The sequence below is a fragment of the Panthera pardus genome, unplaced genomic scaffold (genome assembly GCF_024362965.1).
Source record: "Panthera pardus isolate Hobbes unplaced genomic scaffold, ASM2436296v1 HiC_scaffold_8, whole genome shotgun sequence".
Lineage (NCBI taxonomy): Eukaryota > Metazoa > Chordata > Mammalia > Carnivora > Felidae > Panthera > Panthera pardus.
In genome coordinates this window covers 135,344,470-135,366,280 of record NW_026527013.1, presented here as the reverse complement: position 1 = coordinate 135,366,280, position 21,811 = coordinate 135,344,470, and the positions used below count along the sequence as shown (strand labels likewise).

Genomic DNA, 21,811 nt, shown 5'->3' with positions numbered 1-21,811 from the left:
AGTGGGGGCAGTGGGGGCAGTGGATGAGCATCTGTTAAAATGCAGGTACATGTTGCTACAGATAGATTTTGACTGGATGCCAGCTTCAGAGCCACTGGAGGTAGCTGTACATTCAGTATAGATCAAGGAAAAGCTGGAGGTCTTCAGTCCTTGGTGGAAAGGAGGTAAACCTACCATTCAACTTTGTTTTTTATCACTAGGTAGAAGAGGTTTATTTATCACTGTTGTTTTAATGAACTATAGATAGATCACATTTGCACAGTGAATATATTTCTAAAGGACATTTGAATGCTGGGAAGCACAGATTTTTAGCACTTTTTTACTAAATAGCTGTGTTGAAGAGGATCACACACACACACACACACACACACACACACACACACACACATCAGACACTGGTGTTAACAGCCCCCACAAAGCAACTAAATTGAGAGGTGGCTGTTACTGTTTCTGGTTTTCTAGTTTTAAAGCTTCATAGCATGCAGAAGAGCTATTTCAGTCTCAGAAGAGATTCATTTACAATGTTCTAGGAGTTCTCTTGAAAGTGAAAATGCATTGTGTCTGTAGTAACAAGGGGGAATCGAGTATAACCCATTATGAGTATTTGTGAAAAGTGGGATACTTGGTAAAATTACTCTCAAGTATTTTAAAGTGATCTCTTTTTCTCAAGGTTAATTTGGCTAAGACTGAGGCATCTTAGAATCTTAAAAATTAAAAAGTGATCTTAATTTCAGTTAATTCACTGGTGTATCAGAAGTAGTGTATACATTGTAAATACAGTATTAACATTTGAGTGCTTAGGTTCTAGGCATATGTCAAGTACATTCTGTCTACAGACGTACTCGTTTCCTACATATAATCGTAATCTTCCATTTACTTTCCAGCTTTCATTTTGGGTCAGTATACAGTTTAGTCCCCCCATCTTAGTAGGAGGTCCACTGAGATTAGATTCAGGAGCCCTAGTCCTTCTTTACAACTGTTGGCTGAAACCCCAGTCAAACCACTTGAACCTCTCTGAGGTCTGTAAAATGAGAGAGAATTCATCTGCTTACCTTTGAGGTCCTGTCTCCATAATTTGGTGAATATTCCTCATATGTGTAATTTAAAAGGTCATTTAAGGGCTTCTGACTTTCTGTATTATGAAATATACATCCATAAAATACATACTTATGTATTTATATTTATAGATAAGTGAATATTTTTTAAAGTTTATTTATTTTGAGAGAGACAGAGACAGCACAAGTAGGGAAGGGGCAGAGAGAGAGAAGGAGAGAGAGAATCCCAAGCAGGATCCGTGTCGTCAGTGCAAAGCCTGATGCAGGGCTCGAACCCACGAGCCGTGAGATCATGACCTGCGCTGAAACCAAGAGTCAGAAACTTAACTGACTGAGCCACCCCAGCACCCCTAATGAATAATTTTAAATAAAATAACCGTTTAGCCACTGACCAGGCCAAGAAATAGATTATTCCCAGCTTCCAGAAAGTGACTGTGTGCCCCATTCCTGTTCACAAGTTTTTCCTTCTATAGGTAACCACTAGTCCATCTTTTCAGACTTTATTTTTTTAAGTTTATTTATTTTGAGAGAGAGAGAGAAAGAAAGTGAGCATGAACAGGGGAGGGACAGAGAGAGAGAGAGGGAGACAGAGGGAATCACAAGTAGGCTTCATGCTCAGTGCTGAGCCTAATGTGGGGCTTAGTCTCAGGGCAGTGAGATCATGACCTGAGCCGAAACCAAGAGTTGGATGTTTAACAGACTGAGCTCCCCAGGCGCCCCCCCAGACTTTCATTTTTAAAAATTTTTTCTTAAAATTTATTTTTGAGTGAGTGAGTGAGTGAGAGAGGCAGAGCCCGAGTGGGGGAGGGGCAGAGAGAGACAGAGGGAGACACAGAATCCCAAGCAGGATCGAGTCTCTGAGTGTCAGCCCAGAGCCCGATGCGGGGCTCGAACTCAAGAACTGTGAGATGATGATCTGAGTTGAAGCCAGATGCTTAACCTGCTGAGCCACCCAGACACCCCAGACTTTCATTTTTAACACAGTTCATACAGGTTTTTGTAAAAACTTTAATCACTAAATTTTGTTTCTGACCACAGCTTGTCTGATCCCAGTGAAACAGTCTCCTGTTAACAAGAAAGTCATCATCATCTTAGAGAATTTGGAAAAATCTTCATTGTCTGAGTTACTAGGGGACTTTCTGGCACCTCTGGAAAATCGCAGCACTGAAAGCCCCTGGACTTTTCAAAAAGGTAATAAATGGCAAGACCATGCCCAGAAAGAAGCAAGCTTCTGTGAGATTATTCTAATCATTCTCTTGTTCAGAGTTCGAGTTACACCTCTTGTTCTTTCTTAGACTTACTTTACTCTGCATGGTCCCATCGTATGGCTTACCGAGGTTGGGCCATTGCTTTTGGTTTGTTTTAGGAAACGGAACGTCTGAATGTTACTACTTTCATGAGAACTGCTTTCTGATGGGAACCATTGCCAAGGCCTGTCTGCAGGGCTCCGACTTACTGGTACAGCAGCATTTCCGCTGGGTTCAGCTGCGGTGGGACGGTGAGCCCATGCAGGGGCTGCTGCAGAGGTTCCTACGGAGGAAAGTAGTGAATAAGGTAACAACCTGAGCTGCAGCATGCCTCCTGGAGAAGGGGTGTTAGCGTCTGGGGGCCTGGGCGGGAGTTCTACCACTAAGTGACTGTGCAGCCTTGGTCAAGGAAAAGTTTCAGATATTCAAGGATTAAATAAGATAACACATAAAACAGAACAGTTTCTGGACTGTGTTAAGTAAAAAAAAAAAAAAGAAGAAGAAGAAGGAAAGAAAACAAAAAGCAAATAGGTTTTACTGTTGTTATTAACTGTTCTCAAGGAGTCTCTCCACGTTCTAAATGCTATAGATGGCTAGATTAGAAAATTGACCACTGGTTTTAAGAATAGCTGCCACTTCCTTGGAGTCTTCAACATTATCCATCCACTCAAGCCAGTTTCAATATGTTACTGCTATACCGTGCTATAAGAAATATAAAAAAAAGTCACATGAAAAATTAAAATTCTCTAGCTTTAGACACATTTTCAAGAGTGAGTAGAACTAGTTCAGTGATTGTTTTGGAATAAAATATTCTGTAGCCCCCAAATAACAAAATCAACCTAGTGGCGACCAAATTTAGGACATTACTATTTAATTACTATACTTAAATCGAGCCAGTATGAGTGTCAGCTTTGATTTGATGGTGGAGCTTGATTACTAAGACTTTATCCCTTAATCTAGCCCAACAGGCCACATTTGGAAGACGTATCTTCTATCACAATATTTTAAGCTGCAGATAACACAATACCCGCTGCTATCTACTTCACAAAAAGAGGCTTTTTTCCCCTCATATAACCAGGTATCTTGTGGCAGGTATCGGTGACTTCTGTTCACCTCTGTGATGTCAGGTCCTGGGTCTGGGGGAGTCTCTTGACCTCCCTTCAAGATGGCAGGATGTCAGCCAGGCTTAGGCACCACACAAAATCAGAGGCAGGAATCTGGATGCTACTTCAGATAAGAGAGCTTTGGCCTTCTCAGTTTCTTTCTCACGGAGCAAAGGATCTTTTTCTGAAACCCCCAGAAACAGAAGGCTTTCCCTACATGTGTCATTAATCAGAACTGGTTTTTTGCCCACCCCCTTACCCCAGACCATGGCGAGACTTCTACCTTCTCCACCAAGTACCTGAACAAAATTCTGTGTCTGCTGTGTTAGAGTGTGTGAATGTGCACACATTTGTGGGTGCAGGATTGGGAGGAGAGTGAGGAGAAATACAGAGTGGGAGCGGTTCTGGTAATTCAGTGAGCTGTGCTTGCTTGCCAGTAGTGATTTGAGTTAGTATTTGAAATTTCTAATTTAATCAGAGAAATTTTCTACCCCAACTATGTTGAAGACTGTTGGCTGGTAATAAATACATGCTTTTGACCAAAGCCAGGCCATCGTATGATGACCACCAGTAGGAAGAAAGATGAGGTAACAGCCATCATAGTTGTGTAGCTTTTCATATTATTGATGCTTCCATTAATTTTATCATTAATATTTAAATCTCTTTGCCAAAAAATTCACATAAATAATCACAAAAGATATTCTTTTTAAAGACTTTATTTTTTTTATAAGAGCAGTTTTAGATTACAATAAAATTGAGAGGAAGATACCCAGATTTGCCAATACTCCCTGCTCCCATACATGTATCGTCTCCCCTCGTCATCAACATCACTCACCAGAATGGTACATTTCTACCAAGAACGAACCTATATTGAATCCTGATCACCCAAAGTCCATAGATTACCTCAGGGAAAAACATGCAAGCTTCATGAATTTGCACGTCATCCTTGCCCAGGGGTCATGCTGGTCTCTGAAAAGTACCAGTTTTATTCTATAGATGTGGAACTATTTCAGGTAAAATGTACCCCCCCACACACACACACCCACTTCTCTGATACACGTAGTTTGTGAAGGATTTATTTTAGTTATTTTGAAAAGTAAGTTCCAAGCTTTAAGCTGTGCTTTTTTTCTCCACTGTGTTTGAGAATGGAAACAAGGGGTGTGCCGTGAAGAACAGGAAGGCAGAAGGGTAATGCCTTTCACTTACCAAGAATCACTACAAGCAGGTTAATAAAACAGATTCCTTGGGTACATGTATGATGGGCATGAGAGGCTTCTGCCTACATCAGAAATCTCCTAACCACAGAACAGGACCCAAGCTTTGGGGGCACTTACACATCTGCTGGCACTTGATCACAGTTTCTTCGTACAATTCCTTCGAGGAATAGAAGTCAAGAGGCCTTTCAGGACAATACCAGGCATCCTACTAGCATTTAATAAACAATAATTATACCTTTATTAATAAGTAAATATTCAATTGTCATTAATTGTAGTACATGATCTCATTCTTGCTGGAAGAATATCAGAAAAAGAGAAATATGATTGTTCTTCTTTTGAACAGGAGGAAGATTATGAGATCCCAAAGCCTCATGTAACATACTAATATCATTTTAACAGAGCTGTGGGGATCACTGAACCACTCTTTCATTTTGGCCAAATTATATCCCTTCAAGTAGGACCTACCCATATTCATAGACTGTCCCCTGTCTTAATATCATAATTACTTGATAAAACAGATTTATATGAATCTTATAAAATAATGAGTTAACAGCCATATCTGACTTTTTAAATAATTGAAGAATATTTCGCCTACTACTAAGAAATCTTTGTCCTTTTGTGAACCCTCTGTACTACAAAAAAAGGGATTTGATTCTGTAAAATATAAATCTAAAAAGAATCTCTACCATCAAACCTGTATGTTCTATACTAGTGTTTAAAATCTGCATGTTTAAAAAATTTGAAAACAAATTTCTTTATGCCAGCAGAGCTGTGTACATTTTGATGAAGTTTGCATTTTATCTGAGACCTTTTTTCTAGGGAAATTAAAATTAATACGAGGCGAACATGCCACAGATCCAGATGTACCATCTTGTCACTTACCCAAATATTGCAATAGCTAATGTCATTTTTTGCTTTATGAAATCAAAATCCTTTTGAACACTATGTGCAAGTCCCTGTGAGGTACTTTGTATGCATATGAATAATAATTTCTTCCAAAATTGATATTTAAGAATTTGTGTAAGGTTTCTTGGTCGTCTTACTGCTCTTTTGTGTCTGAACCCTTTCATTTTGCGTCATCAGCTGCAGGTCTGAACCTCATGCTAACACACTTGATATTGTGGATTAGCTGTCCCTCCCCCAGCCCCTCAGGCAGATCAGATCCAGCTTCATTTTTGTTTTATAGTTTTAAGTGTTTGTATTTTTAATTTGTGAACTGTTAAAAACAGAAGGAAAGGAATCACTGTTCTAAGCCAAGCCCCATGTTCGGCCTCTCTGTCTCCGTAGTTCAGAGGTCAGGTGCCCTCTCCCTGTGATCCTGTGTGCAAGACTGTCGACTGGGCCCTGGCTGTCTGGCGCCAGCTCAACTCCTGCCTGGCCCGCTTGGGCACACCTGAAGCACTTCTGGGGCCAAAGTATTTCCTGTCTTGTCCCGTAGTCCCAGGACATGCCCAAGCGACAGTGAAGTAAGTGTCATTTCTCCTTATTTACCTATGTATTTATTTACCTATTTATTTCTTTGTTTATTTATTTATTTTTGAGACAGAGAGAGACAGAGCATGAACAGGGGAGGATCAGAAAGAGAGGGAGACACAGAATCTGAAACAGGCTCCAGGCTCTGAGCTGTCAGCACAGCGCCCGACGTGGGGCTCCAACTCACGGACCGTGTGATCATGACCTGAGCTGAAGTTGGACGCTTAACCGACTGAGCCACCCAGGTGCCCCCTTATTTACCTATTTAAAATAGAGCCTTAGCAGGGCACCTAGGTGGCTCAGTCCATTAAGCGTCCGACTCTTGGTTTCGGCTCAGGTCATGATCTTACAGTTTGTGGGTTCGAGCCCTGCAGCGGGCTCTATGCTGTCAGCACATATCCTTTCTTTCCCTTTCTCTCTGCCCCTCCCTTGCTCGCTCGTGTGCGCTCTTGCACCCTTGTCTCTCAGATAAATAACTATATTAAATTAAAATTAAATTAAAATAAAGCCATGGTCATGTTTGGGACCTGTGAGAACCAGCATGCTGAAGGGCCACCTTGTATCACCTCCTGTCAACAACATGGAGTGGGAGAGCTCTGTGCTTCATGTCAGAGGATAACCAAGACTTACCTGTTGGGTAGCTCCTAAGGAAACTGTTTTTACTAAGACCTAGTAAGTAGCAGTTTCCATCTGTCAGAGAAGGCTCCTTGGAATCCTGTTCAACATGTAGTGCTGTGTCTCCTGGTAAAGTCCTACCTGAGATATTCATCAAGGATCCTGTAACCAAGAACAAAAGCGTGCATTCTATTGATGAATTAAAAAGCTTCCTCCTCTATTAAGGAGACTTAAATACTCACCATGTTTTCCTTTGTAACAGCTCACGAGAATAGACATATTAATAATAAGGTTAATGAAATAGAAAATCAGGAGGAAAAAATTAATCACAGTCCAGCTTAGTAAGGTTCTGTGATTGGCTGTTAGCATCGAGTCTGTCTTTCTGGCATCCCGGGCAGCAATCCATTTTGGAAAGCAGAGGATACAGACAATCTATCTTTTCTATTGTAACAAACTGTCAATTTCAAAACAGCTAATTGGGGGAAAGGAAGAATTACAATATTAAAATATATACAGCATTCTCTTGCTAAAGAACAGATAATTTATTCATATAATCACCTCTTTTGTCATCAGTGTTAAATTTAAGCATTTTTCACATCCAGAGTCTCAGGATTCTTAGGAGCTAATTTTGGCCTTTCCTATCTGAAGCACAGTCTTCGCCGGCAACTGTAGAGGTTCTGAGATGTTCACCCTACTTGCAGGCCAACGGGTCAGGCTGCCGCAAGTGCACAATGCTGGATCAGGGGCCAAGGACTTCATTACTCACAGTGTGGCCCCAGCCAGCACTCCATATTTGCATCGGTTTTCCTAGGTCCAGAGGTCCCAGGGGATGATGCATGGTGGCCCATGGATGCTGGCTTTGCCTCACCACTGCCCAACAATGGGCTTAGGAATGCTTCCATCCCCTGAGGTGGGGGGGCGGGGTGCTAGCAAATCCACCCACCCTTTGCCCTGGAAGGAGACATCACTTTTCTTATCCTAGTAAGGAAATAAATCTGCCTCCTGCTCCAGATGGAGACACCATCTCTATCTTCCAAGGCTGTTTGCCATACTAACGTCCTTGAAAAGATAGTCTAAAGTGGACACTAAATGTGCAAAAATGCCATGGAGGATTATCTCCCAACAACCCTCTTAAGGAAGTGTGTTTTGTTTTGTTTTTTTTAAATCAAAGCCTGCCATCTTTACCCCGTTAGCACCTGTAGGAGTACCTGTGCAAGTTTGACTCATGCTACAGAACACCAGACTTTTGTCTGTATTCCCTTATTACAGTTTTTTTCCTCTTGAATTACGTATCATTAGACATTAACAGAGAGCTTAAAATAGAGAGATGCTTGATACCTGGGTAAAAGTTTTAACAGTCTTGAAAGGCGTGTGCTGATACCTAATGGTTTTGAAAACTTTGCTGTACGAGGAGATGTAGTTTAGTTTCTACAGCCTTTAATCAAGTGTCTTTTATTTTTAATGTTGCAACAAAGTGTAATCTTTTTTGAAGGAATTTTAATTGCTATTGGATGCCCGAAACTTGGGTAAAGTCCTGCTACTACAGCTGTTACTGCGAAGAGTCCATCTTAGGAGACAGCTGGTTGACCCCATCCCTGCTCTGCAGGGCTAAGCCCACCTACATGCAGACACTGAGACTTTGCCTTGGGGTAGACAGATTTAATTTGCCACTGATGATAAGATATACCCCAGTTTCAGAAATATTAGAACATATGTGGTCTTATTAAGAAAATATGGCAAGTAAGCTTAAGCTATTTAGACATACACTTCCAGGAAATATTTTTTGTAAGCTTCTGCCTATAAATTTACTTTCCTTTCCATGTATTTTATTCATGCATTCATTCAACCCACACTTAAGCACTGATAACTGCTCTCAGTGATTTTATAAAACAGTTTTTTTCAATACACATTGTATTTCTGAGGTAAAATGTCACTTATTCAAATGTCACTTATTTCAAAACTACCTATGAAAGGTAGCAGATCTATAGAAACACTTAGTGTTTTCTCCATGCTCTTCAAACTTGTCCTTTGTAGTATGGTGTGTGATTTGAGAGAGGTCGGGTCCTAACTGTGAACCGCCCTTCTCTTGCAAGGTGGATGGCTAAGCTGTGGAATGCTATCATTGCACCCAGAGTTCAAGAAGCAATATTGTCAAGAGCCTCTGTGAAAAGACAACCTGGCTTGGGGCTGGCAACTGCTAAAAAACACCCCAGCCAAGGACAGCAGGCTGTGGTTAAAGCTGCTCTCAGCATCTTGCTCAATAAAGCCGTGCTACATGGCTGTCCCCTCCCGAGAGCAGGTACAGGGTTGGTGCTGGGAGGGGAGGGAAGGGGAGGAAACTGACTCTTATATAATACTGGTTTGCATTTGTTATTAGGGAGCGATTTTTTCCTTCTTTGTAAGTAAAGAAATTATGTCGACTCAATGTATATTTCATACCATTGTTTCAGAACTCACTCTCTCTAAATTACTGGCTCATGTTTAAATTCCAGATCTCCAAGTGAATTTTGTTGGTTCACAGCATCCCTGCTTGGGTATTAAGCACAGCCATGATTCTGAAGAGTAATTTCTTGGAGAATTGCAATTGTTCTGTTTTGCTTGACTGAAACTGCATTATCACTGCCTTCCTTTTGGCAAAACGTGATTTGTGTTGTTTCAGAGCTGGACCAGCATGCGGCTGATTTCAGAGGAGGAAGTTTCCCTCTCTCTATAGTTTCAAGTTACCACAGTTACAGCAAGAAGAAAGGAGAGAGCGGTGCCTGGAGAAAAGTGAGCACCAGTCCTCGCAAGAAGTCTGGCCGCTTCTCTCCACCCTCCTGGAATAAGCCAGGCCTGAGTGAGGAAGGTGAGGGAGGCATCTGTGCTGCCTGGAGGAGCGTGGGCACTAGTGATCGGGTTTCTGATTGCAAATGTGCTTTTGAGTTTTTCAATGCATATTTTCATAGAACGAACAGGGAGTCGTAGGTACATTTCCAAAACTATTTGGGAGAAATACTCGTTTGTTTTTTGTGGCATCCACAACTAAATCTATATAGTTTTCTCCTTTTATGTGTCTAAAAGCCACATATATTTCTTGAAGTATGTGAATAGACATATTTGATACCAGTTTAAGGCCTTTGTGAGTGAATCAGCTTTAAGTATTTCTTTTTCATATATTGTACCATGTGCCAGGTTGTATTCTATACACTGGAAATAGAGCAGAGAAAACACAAAAATCCCTACCCTCTTAGAGTTTACATTCTAATAAATCATCAAAGAGATTCAATATAATGGAAGATCATCTATAAAAAAAGATATAAGTTCTCATTCTGACAAGATATAACGCATTTACTTCTGGTGTTAGACCTATTCATTTTGGCTTTGATAATAGGGTAGTCAACAATTATACAAATTATAAATGTCTTCTCTAAAGGAAATCCTTACTTGAGTAAGATAGAAAAGATGTTCCAACCTCTATGCACTGGATTTCTGATATATGTAATTAACTGTAGGTCTTCAGGAGCCCCACTCCTACCCCCAACATATCCTGTTGTGTATAATTTAATGGCAATGTTATAGCAGTAGAGTTGCTACAAAAGAGAATATTATGCCTAACATCTTGAAACAAGAAAAATTGCTTTTGTTCATTAATGTATTTTCATACTTAAGCTCGTATTTTGTTGATTTTTAATATTAATACATGAGGTAATTATAAACAACAAGTTGTGTGTCCGTAAACGTGAGGAATTTTTTTTTTTTTAATGATTGAATAGAAACTCACTGAATAAATTGAGAGTCTACTTACACTTTTTTAAGGTAAATGTTGCCATTATTTCCCAAAGTTACAGTGTTTGATTCAGGGAGTAAAGTCATTAGACTCCAGCCCCTAATATGGCCTGGAGACTCCCAAGGCGACCTTCTGCAGTAAGGACTATACCTCCCTCTTGTTTATCCCTATGTATATTGCAAAAGAGCTCTAAAATGAGTATTATCCTCTCCATTTCCAGGTAACAAAACTGAGGTTCAGAAACCCTTGGCTGTGTGTCCAGATCACCTCTTCTGGAAACATGGGGATCTGCAGTCCATGTTTTTGTTTCTTGCAAGTCCAGTGCTGTTTTCCTCCATCCATGTCACTTTAATCCCATGGTACATGGAATAATTCATAAACACTCTAGATAGGAGTCATCCAGGCTCTTCACTATTATTTCCAAGTTTGTTACAGTTTCTATAGGGTTTAAAACCAGCTTCTTGCTTGAGCCAAATAATTATCTAAATAATAAGCATTGTCAATATATACTTTATAGAGCTGACAAAATCAATAAAATGAATATGAATATAGAGCAACATTATGGAAATAAACTCAGAAAACTGTTACATAAAATATTTAAAAGTTAAAAAATTATAAATGATTTGATGTTTATATTCAATAATTATACTCTTTGGAACATGAAACCTTATTTGAAAGATTAATAAAATTGTGTGCAACCACAGCATACACGGACATCAACAGAGATTTATAGAATCCAAGAACTAATTCTGCAAAGTAAAATTCATGGGTCAGTGGTTAGGAGAATAAACCACTAACTGGTTAAGTACCAAACATACCTCTCTGGTTATTTCATTTTTTATAATGGTAAAGTTTTTTCCCCAGTAACTCCATTTGATAAAGGATTATTGCAGTCTTTGGGTTGATAGTTTTTTTGATGCCGTTGTTTATCAAAATAGAAACCCTTTTGCATTCTGTACAGATAAGTAGGGATGATCATAACGTTTGATAAAGACACAACCTTTTTTTCTCCAGACCTAAAATAGGTCACCAGCTTCTGGAGGCAGGAGCCAAGCCCAGGTGCCTATATGGTAATAAGGGAAAGCCGCTAGTCCACCTCTCTGACAATGACAACAAAAGTATGGGGAAAAAACTAGTGTGGAGATTATCTCTGATGATCTGCTCTTCATGAGGATATATTCAATTCAACTTCTCAAATCATTCTTTAAAGATCATTTGTGCTGGCAGCATTCGTACAATTTTGGAAGAGGGACCGTTCATTTGTAACAGCAGTGCCTGGGCAGGAAGCTACATCCAGAGCTACTGCCCTGAGGAAAAATGCCTCAAGAGATGGATTCAATCCAAAAACTATACCAAAGTGCAAAATCCATAGTCTGTTTCTTTTTAATACAGATTCAAGATGCACAGGGACAATGGTTCATTCTATTGGTAATTTTACTGTATTTTTCTTTGAACAGGTATCAGAATTAAAGCTGTGTCTCAGCAGAATTGTAACAGGAATGCTTCCTTGTCAAAACAAAAGTAAGTTTCCCTTTAACTTGGAGCAAATGATACGTGTTCCCATTATTTGTGCAGCTATAATAGCGTTAAAATAATTTTTTTAAAAAATGGAGGTCATTCATTAAACTGAAATCTAAATGAATGTGTAATGGTGGGACAATTTTCCCTTGTAAGTTCTTTGGCCTAATAATCAAATTGACATAAAACAGATTACCAGAAGAAAAATTAATTTCCTATGTAGGGGAGCCCCAAAGATAGGAGACTCAGCAAGTCGGGCTGTTGAGGCTTATATGCTATCCTGAGCTAAGGAATGGGATAGGGGCCTGGGGTGCTTCACAGGACGCCAAGAGCACATGCTTGCCTGCCAGACAGATAGGTATTTCAGATAAAAGTTATCTCTGGTAATAGCTTTCTGGACCAGCCCCCGATCTAAATTCTTTTAGGTACTTAAGGGAGAGGTAAAAGTTTTTCTTGAGTCAGCTGGGTCTTGATTGACTTCACATCAAAATAACCCACATGCCAGAGTGACACATTTTGGGATGGCGTATTCTCCCCTTCAGATGAAATTAAAAAAAACATGTTCTTTAAGCTCAACATAAACCCTTTTTTGGTTTTAGTTTGTTGAAAAGGTCAGAATCATTATTGGCTTCATTTTTCATCTAATTTGATCATCATTAATGCATTTGACATAAAGATCTGATAAAACCCTACATTTGTGAACTTTTAAACAGGCTTTAGAGGAGTGATTTTTTTTTAAATACTAGATTTATAGAAACTTGCTTTTAGGTGCTAAATGTTTAAAGTGATCATTTTATTTTCTTAGGTTGCTTGTACGGAATTGATTGGTTCAGCTTACAGATTTTGAGGTACAAACGCTTGGTTAATCATAGAATAGAAATGTTAGGGCAGTCTGTAAATAGCTCTCCGTTGTAACCCAATAAATTGTGTGCCCTGTCACTTGACAGGTAACATTTAGAACACTGGTTCACAGAAGTACAGAAATGGGGTGTAAAGAGAGAGAAGATTGATAAGGGAAACCATACCAGATGCTTCTTTCTGCCAGACACACTGCTAACTCCATTATATATAGCAGCCCATGTGAGTTCCCCAGTAACTCTATAATACAGATACAAGGAATCCATTACAGCAAAGGGAACCCAGAAACTAAACTGTTCAGGAGGCAGAAAAAAAATGTGACCCATGGCCATGCTGCTAGTAAGTGGTAGAGCCAAGTTTGAAATTCAGATTTGTTTGAGTGTACCACACTGCCCCCTTCTTCCACAGTATTTAGTGTCTCAGTTTCATTTAGGCTTGGAGAAAGGGAAGAAAAGGGAACAGTAAGGAGACCGGAATGTTGTAAACCAAGTGGATTTCTCAGTGAATAAAATTTTATCTTATTGAGAAGTATTTTGAGTGGGAGTTACCAAAATTGTAGGAGAGTGAGTTGTGCCATCAAATGACATTTTAAAATCCTTTTAAAAGGATATTTAAAAACTCTTTTCTTACCCCACACCAAACCCCCAAAACTGGATTGTGGTTCCCACTTTGAAAAACTCTTTTCTGAACTTTGTATTAGGTCTTTAGAGAATGATCTATCATTGACATTGAATTTGGATCAGAGACTCTCTCTGGGTTCAGATGATGAAGCAGACCTTGTCAAGGAACTTCAGAGTATGTGCTCCAGCAGATCTGAATCTGATATAAGCAAGGTAAGCAGTACAAATGGGGGAGGACATTGAATGGCTTGCCCAACAGAAGAAAGATTGCTTTTTTTTTTTTTTTTTAGTGTTTATTATTGAGAGAAAGAGAGAAAGAATGCTAGCGGGGGAGGGGCAGAGAAGCGAGACAGAATGCGAAGCAGGCTCCAGGCTCTGAGCACACAACCTGACGCAGGGCTTGAACTCACAAGCAGTGAGATCATGACCTGAACCAAAGTTGGACACTTAAGCGACTGAGCCACCCAGGCCACCCCAGAAGAGAGAATTCTTAGAACCAACACTCATTCTCTGAAAGAAATTCCTTATTGAATAGTATGGTTAATGCTCCAAATCAAACCATCCTTACCTGGCTTCAAAAAAGCTTTTTCTTCCAAAATACCTTTTCTAAAATAATGGAGTTCTCTTTAGTACAGCCTGTTTTCCAGACTCTTCTGAAACACCTGAGGTTAAAATTGCAGCGCATTCAGGCAGCATTAGGTTACCCAGGCTTTTTTTTCCCTTTTTCCTAAGGTTGGCATATAAGTCATCTGTCCATAAGAGAGCATCACAGCAGACTCATGTTATAGACACAGGAACAGCCACAACTTTCCTTACAAATAAGAAAATTGGGCCTGTATAATCCATGTAGTCATAGTCTTTTAGCTGTGAAAATTGAGATCCAAATATAGAAATCAGTGACCCAGATTCACAAAGGTGATTTCACCAGCATCAAGCTCAACCTGTTTTGGGACTCTTCGAGCTGCAGCAAATCTAACCAGACTTCCATTATGAATGCCCTTTACGTGAAAGGGAGGATAAGCAGGTGGTTATAATGTGCAGGTTCCACTGAAAGACTCAGCTCTTACATCTGCACAGTCCTAGTCTCTAGGACAGAGTAGAATTGGCTGTCTTATTTAACCTCGCTGGAAAGGAGATGAAATACTTACCTACTGGAAAATTAAGGTAATGACTGAAATCTTACAATTTTAGCCTTTCTTGCCAAGAAAGATTTTTTTTTTCTATAGGGCTCATCTGGCCATCTTCTTTTGATTATTAAAAACAAAAACAGACTCTCTTCCCATAGAGATTATTTCTCATGCATTTTCTGGTAGTTTCACTTAAAGACTTCAAGTCTTTGTTGTAAACAGTACAGTCCTTGAGTGCGTGTTCATAGAGCTCCTAAGGGTCAGAGAAGAATGGTAACACTTCTGTGGGTTTCCTGTAGTGACTTTAAGTTGTGCTTTGATAACTTGTGCATTTTCCAGATTGCTGATTCCAGGGATGATTTAAGGAGGTTTGATGGTTCAAGAAACAACCCTGCATTTTCAACTGTTAATCCAAGAATGCCAGTGTCACCAAAGGTAAGAACAAGCAATGTTCTAACAAAATGTTAGAAAGAAATGCTGTGGAAGACTCCAAAATTTTGAAGGTCTTTGGAGAAGGTCTCCATTTGTTTTCATTCATGTATGCTAAAATTAAATATACTGTAACTTCTGTCTTGGTGGTTCCATTTTAAAATATATTCGAGAACCTTTAAGATTTCCTGCATTTTGGAATTCCAAAGGGCTAAATAATGTAAATATCTATTACATGTGGAAAAAAAAATCTCCTTTTTAGTTTTGCCATGACACACAGTGGTTTCCGTGAGATACTTTCCTTTAAAAAACACGTCAGAATGGTAAATAGAAGAGCCGGGATTCCAATAGATTTCATTAACCTCTCAAAATAACTTCTGTGGTTGGTTAATAAATGCCAGATGGCCCAGCATGGTACTCGTGGGTGAACAGAAACAATAAAACTACTTCTTACCCAGTAGTTACTCTGTGAGGATGTAGGTTTCACAGAGGCATTGAGTAATAGTTGGTTTGTTCACCAAGCCATGTCGAGTGTGGTTCACATCCTGTTCCCATCCGTTCCCAGGGTGGCTTACCAAGACCTGTGGGGGTTTTGCACAGTGCAGGATTATAAAGTAAGCATGCTGAGAGTATTGAATTATTAATCCTTATCTGCTCACCACAGCCCCTGCTCTCCCACTGTTCTATTAGGTCTCAGTCCCATTTAGTTATATGGGAGCTGTATGTTTTGGGGGAAGAAGGTGGGAGGTATTGGCAAGGCTGAGGTCCTAAGTAAAAAATATATAACATAATGATCTATAAAGGAAAAGCATGACCTTCTGTCTCACTCCTATCATAATGTCTGCCTCTCCTCCCCAATAGGGAACAGTTTCGAAAGCCCAGCAAAAGCATAATTTGGAGAGCATGTAAGGGACATTGCCCTAAGGAGGTGACTTGGAGTCTCTGTTGCGAATTTAGGCTGGAAGATATTTTGTTCAGGAGCTGTCCTTCAGCTTTTGGTTCAAAGCACATTTCTTGGGCCTCTTGGGACCACTCTTTATAAGGTTCCTTGTGGAACAGTCCATGGAAAGGCCATGAAGTCTGTGAGGAAGAACAGTGAACCATTATTTCTCCACAGGGTGAAGTCACTTTCCTCTGTAAAAATATTGGCTGGTAGTAACCAGCTGCCACGGTTTAATGATTGGAGACCAGGTTTTGTACCCCTATTTCTCTGTCACAGGACTGACTGGTTGCTACAGTAAGGTACTGTCCACAAAAACTAGTACTGAAAGAAAGATATGCTCAGGGCAGATTTTTTTTAAAAGAATAAGTTTCCTTTTATACCTTCTGGGCTGTTATAAAAGAACCATAGGGTGGTTTGAATCTGTGATTTGAGGTGGGTATTAGGACAACTGCCTAATGAACAGATGGGAAGGGCCTGGTCTGCCATGGCTAGGAGGTGTTTTTCTCAGAACCTGCCAGCAGAGGGCAAAGTAACACATTTGACAGGTTTCTGAAAGCTTGGCAGGCTCATTGCTTTTCTGGATTTCTGATGAACTCAGCTAGCATTTCTTGGCTAGATGCCCAGTTTCTTCTGTTATCAGGAAGTAATTCTTAAAGGAAGAGCTCTCTGGGTTAGTTGAAATCACTTTCAACAATCATCATTTGCCATAACAGAACTCCTTACTGCTCCAACAGTAAGGGAATGTAGTGGGATTAATAAAAACAAATACATATATTTAAATCACTGATAGAACAGACACTAATATATTGTCTTCTCCTGAAAATCAAATTAATCTCCCACAAACAAAAGTTCTCATCTTTGCAGAGTGAAATCCACTTGATGATTTCTTTTTAAACCCCCCAGCGCCCAGATCACATTCCCCAGAGGTCCTGATGTAATCGGTCTGAGGTGCAACCTGGACTTTGGGGTTTTTGAATTGCAGCCAGTGCTTAGACCCACTGGTCTAAGACAGCTTTGGTCTGTGGTCCTCTTTCTTGTCCACGCCACTTCTTGTTTCTAAATGTATCTTTATGTAACTTACTTTTACATGTAATCCACCGTTTCTGTACCACACTCTACACCTTCGTATGTCTCCTCTTCACCTTTCACAGCCCTATACATCCTTAAAGATCTATCTCCAATAGGGGTGCCTGGGTGGCTCAGTCAGTTAAGTGTCTGACTTCAGCTCAGGTCATGATCTCATGGTTTGTGAATTCAAGCCCCACATCGCTCTCTGTGGTGACAGCTCAGAGCCTGCTTTGGATCTGTGTCTCCCTCTCTCTCAAAAATACACCAAATATTAAAAAAAAAAAAAAAAAAAAAAAGATGGCTCTCTAGTGGAAAACACTGTTTTCCTTTACTTTCTCCTCCCCAGCTTCCCCAGCTAGGGAACAGGGATTACTAGTACTCTCCTAGCTGGCAGCAGCTAGTCAATATGAATTGCTCTGATTTAATAATATTTTTTTTAAAAAATTGAAACTTTATATGCAACACCTTTCTGTACAAACTCACAGGGTCTTTTTTTGAGCCTAGTATCAATGTTGAGCATCAGTAAACTTAATATGGTTAACAGAACTTTGGAGTTTTAGCCCAGAAAACACTAAACACCCTGAACTCTCCCAGTCCCAGGCTCTTGTACCTCTTAGCTTTAGGGAAAACACCTCAAAACCTGTGTTTAGTGGCCAGGGTGCCAGTCTGTCACTTGCCCGTTCTCACACTCCCAGCCTTGAAGGTCTGTGGTCCTAACACACCTGTTCCATCCTCACACCTTAATACTCCAAGCACATGGTTAGCTGTGGTGGAGGCTTCTTGTTACTTCATTTCACATTAGCATTTCCCATCTCAGACCACAAAGACGCACACACACCATTCCCCCTGCCCCCCAGCCTCCTTGCCACCATGATGTAGATGACTGCACAGAGGAGCAAAGAACACCACATATCACCTTTCCTCTCTCTGGGACCTGGCACTAATCAAGGCAAAATTATTTACAGGTTTCCTTCCCCTCACTCAGAGACTCTATCTGCCAACCGGCCGTTACCTTTATTACAACATGCCATTTCTTCAGATCAAATCACAAATTGGGATTGGTCTTTACTAGGCCCATGGCTAAGTCCCATTTTACAGATTTACAAAGATTCCCAAGAGAATTCAACTGTCAGCTAAGGCCACACAGTTTTTACATTTTAAATCTTTTAATGGCTACATTATTATTTGGCTGCATTAAAAGAGAGAAAGTAATCAATGTCAACTGCTTGAGAGGCATTTGGAAATGCCTTAGGAACTCCCTTAGGGGGCTCCATGTTCATTGGTTGTGGAATTTTAGACGCTCTAGGGGAAAACACCTTGAGTGAGAGTTGGGAGCCTGACATCTTGTTCTTAATCACTGAGACTGGGGGCAAATCATTTTACCTGTCCCGTTCTTCCACTAGGCTTAAACCACTATGCTCTCTGCTTTAGGACAAGCACCTAGAATAGTGCCTATGCTTTGTAGTTAAACTGTTAATGCAGTTTTTTGAGCATTTACTTTTTAGTTTACAGGAAAGCAGAAAAGTTAGGGGACTTACCCAAGGTTGATATAGTTGATTTTTGTAGAGCTGCCTACAAACAGTTGCTTTGACCACTCCAATTTGATGATTCCTTTGGGGCCAGGCCTTCAAGAAGCTCCCATTGGTGAGGAGGTCCCAGACTTGTGATTCACAGAGTCTTGTGACACACGAAGGGCCTGAAGGAAAATCAGGCGGTGGGTCTTTAGGAAGTTAGTCACTCAGTCTGCTATTTGGTTTTTCAAGAGAACCATATTTAGGGGGAAACTCCTACATACTTGCACAGACACACGGAGGAGGAAGAGTGAGGACCACTGTTAGCAGTTAGTAACCATGTCAGAAATGTGACAAACTTGTTCTGTTTCTCTTGTCTTACAGGAGGTCAGTCCTCTCAGCAGCCATGAAACTACGGAATGCAGCAACAGTCAATCAAAGATTGAGTTGGGTGTTTCAAGAGTTAAATCTTTCCTTCCTGTTCCTCGAAGTAAAGTCACCCAGTGTTCCCAGAACACCAAAAGAAGCAGCAGCAGCAGTAATACAAGGCAAATAGAAATAAACAACAACACAAAAGAAGACATTTGGAACTTCCACCAAAATGAACAAGTAGAAAAACCTAACCAATAGGCCTGCCTACAATTGTCTCATTCTTAACTTCTGTATATTTCACACAGAAACCAAGGACAACAAGATGTAAATACCTTTAAACGGAGGAAATGTTTTCACTGTAATATAAAGTATGAGTGCGGGACCACTATTCAATTCTTTTGTAAAGAATGTATTTATAACCAACATTTTGTCACTTTTTTTTTTTTCCAATTCTGTAGGATTGAACTTCAATACCAGGAAGTGATGCCAACTTTTCAAGTAGTTTTATAATAGAAATATTGTAATAGTTTTAATCAACATGTTCAGGGGTATTAGAACTGTCAGTGTACTGTATATCTATATATATGTATATATGTATATTTTAAAAAGTCCATGAACCATATTGCATACACGTTACAAAATGTACAACATTGGCTTTTAAATAGCGATCATAATTTTATGTTGACTAGAAAGGGGCAATAACAAACCATTTCTAAACAGTTAATTTCCATTAAAAGCCATATTAAGTATTTTGCCTGTTAAATTCTAGTTTTACATTTTAAATCTTTTCATGGTAAATTGCTGATTGGTTGCATTATGTATATTTATGCATATAAGTTTGCATTATGACTCCTGCAAAATATGAAATTATATAATGCAATAAAAGTGTTATCTTTCTTACAAAAGTTTTGTACCTAAGTGGATATAACTGCAAATGCTTCAATAAATTAATTTAGAGTTAACTCCCTCTTCTATTTAATTCTAGTAGCACAACTGATAAAGTTGACAATATTTTCTGGAAGTGTTTCTTTGAAAATTACTAATGAAATTACATATACAATTCAGAGTTAAAATGCTTTGACACCAATAAAATACTGAATTGGTGAAATGCTTTTGCAGTAGAGTTTCTATCTATATAGCTCTTTGTGTTCACTTACCGAATGTGTTCTCCACATTGGCTTTTCAGTAGCTGTTCACAGAAAGGCCCACTCTTGTCAGAAAGTGTTAAATAAAAATAAAACATTTAAGTGGAGCTCTAAGAATAAGGTGTTCACTGAACATCTTTTTCTCTCATAAATACCCCCCAAAAGGTATGATTTTATACCAAAAATTAATAGTTGTCTAAGAGTATTATAAGCCCTCTCTTGGCCAGAATGGTTATTTACATTGAAGTATACACATGTACATTGATACTATATTAAACGCTACAAAAATGTCTGCAAGGAACTTAAAGTGTGATTAAGATTACTCCACAAGGGATGAATTAGAGATCTTTCTAGCAGGGAAGAACTCGATTCCAACATGTGTCAGCCTTCTACCTGAGCTTCATCTTTGCAAGGCGAATCCCAGGGGTAGAGAGATGGGCCCTTATGCACAGCAAAGTGTGCAGTGAGGTTGGGATGGGGGGACTGGGGAGGACAAGGGACAGAGTGTGGGTGGAAGAAAGAGGCCAGGGGAAAGGCTTAGTCTTCAACACAATAAGTCCTTTGAGTTGGACTCAAATTCTTGGTGCCCTGGTGGCATTTGCTACTTCTCTCAAGTGTTTTCACAAAGCCACTAAATAATCTCAAAATCAGAAACCAGATTTAGGTGGCTCTGATGTGTTTCCTCCTGCTTACTTAAACCTGCTTAGATTATATCCATTTGGAATTCTTAGGCATTTTGATTAGGCACCATGTTTTATATTAGCTGCTTTTCTGAAGATAAAGATCCCATTATAGTCAAGCACCAGAGAAAACAAAAGCAAATTTGAAATACATTATTGAGATGACTTATAGTACCTGATCTTGCAGCTTTGTCAGTAAAACTCAACATGTACACTTTTTATAATTGGATGGCAGACTGCAAGATGTCTAAAGAGGGCATTTAGATCAGAGGCTCAAAATACAGATAGAGATCCACTAATGGATCTTTATCTCAATTTAGTGAGTCACAACTAGCCATTTAAAAAAAATTTTTTTTAATGTTTATGTTTGAGAGACAGACATGGCACGAGTCAGAAAGGGGCAGAGAGAGGGAGACACAGAATCGGAAGCAGGCTCCAGGCTCTGAGCTGTCAGGACAGAGCCCGACACGGGGCTCGAACTCACGAGTTACGAGATCGTGACCTGAACCAAAGTCGTCAGATGCTCAGCCGACTGAGCCACCCAGGCGCCCCACAACTAGCCATTTTTAAAAGTAGAATAGAAAGTATCACAGTACATCATATTGTCAAGGTAAAAATGGTTTGTTTCTGTTATGTAGATGTATGCATGTATGTACTGGGCTGTGATGTGAAGCATAGCTTTCTGTGGACATGACCAAAAATCTTTCAGAGTTGATACGGTGTAAGGGAGCCTAGTGGTGGGGATGGCATGGAGTGAAAAGATCTTTGATGATAAACTGCCTTAGGGCTGAATGAAGCACTGTCATTTATTTGCTGTAAGGTCTAAGACAAGTTTATTTCTTCAATGCAGTTTTCTCAGCAGTAAAGTAGGGTCCTTACAACCCATGAGTTGTCTGTGAGCATTAAATGAGGTTATACAATAAAGTGTTCCTAGCTAATAACTCCCTCATTCCTAATAAATCTTACAACTCTTTGAGGCATTCCAACATATTTTCAACGTATAATCAATTCACAAATGCACCTATATTATAAGCATCAGATTTTAAATAAGAACATGAAACAAG

The 21,811-nt window shown here is 39.7% G+C and overlaps 1 protein-coding gene and 1 pseudogene across 7 annotated transcripts in view; one reads left to right on the top strand and one right to left on the bottom strand.

Annotated features, from left to right (window-relative positions):
* Positions 1–20,030, top strand: part of CTTNBP2 (cortactin binding protein 2) — a 163,936-nt gene extending 143,906 nt beyond the window's left edge. For 6 of the 7 annotated variants that reach the window (XM_019418029.2, XM_019418030.2, XM_019418025.2 and 3 more), the window contains 9 exons: positions 2,094–2,246; positions 2,422–2,609; positions 5,910–6,088; positions 8,804–9,009; positions 9,370–9,555; positions 11,934–11,997; positions 13,553–13,685; positions 14,939–15,034; positions 18,935–20,030. In XM_019418029.2, coding sequence (XP_019273574.2) covers positions 2,094–2,246; positions 2,422–2,609; positions 5,910–6,088; positions 8,804–9,009; positions 9,370–9,555; positions 11,934–11,997; positions 13,553–13,685; positions 14,939–15,034; positions 18,935–19,180 — 1,451 coding nt within the window. In that variant the 3' untranslated portion in view covers positions 19,181–20,030. Of the gene's footprint in view, positions 1–2,093; positions 2,247–2,421; positions 2,610–5,909; positions 6,089–8,803; positions 9,010–9,369; positions 9,556–11,933; positions 11,998–12,799; positions 12,843–13,552; positions 13,686–14,938; positions 15,035–18,934 lie in introns of those variants that run through there. The other variant, XM_019418032.2, reaches the window with a different exon arrangement.
* LOC128775772 (U6 spliceosomal RNA) lies at positions 4,315–4,415 on the bottom strand (annotated as a pseudogene).
* Positions 20,031–21,811: the final 1,781 nt, after the last annotated feature.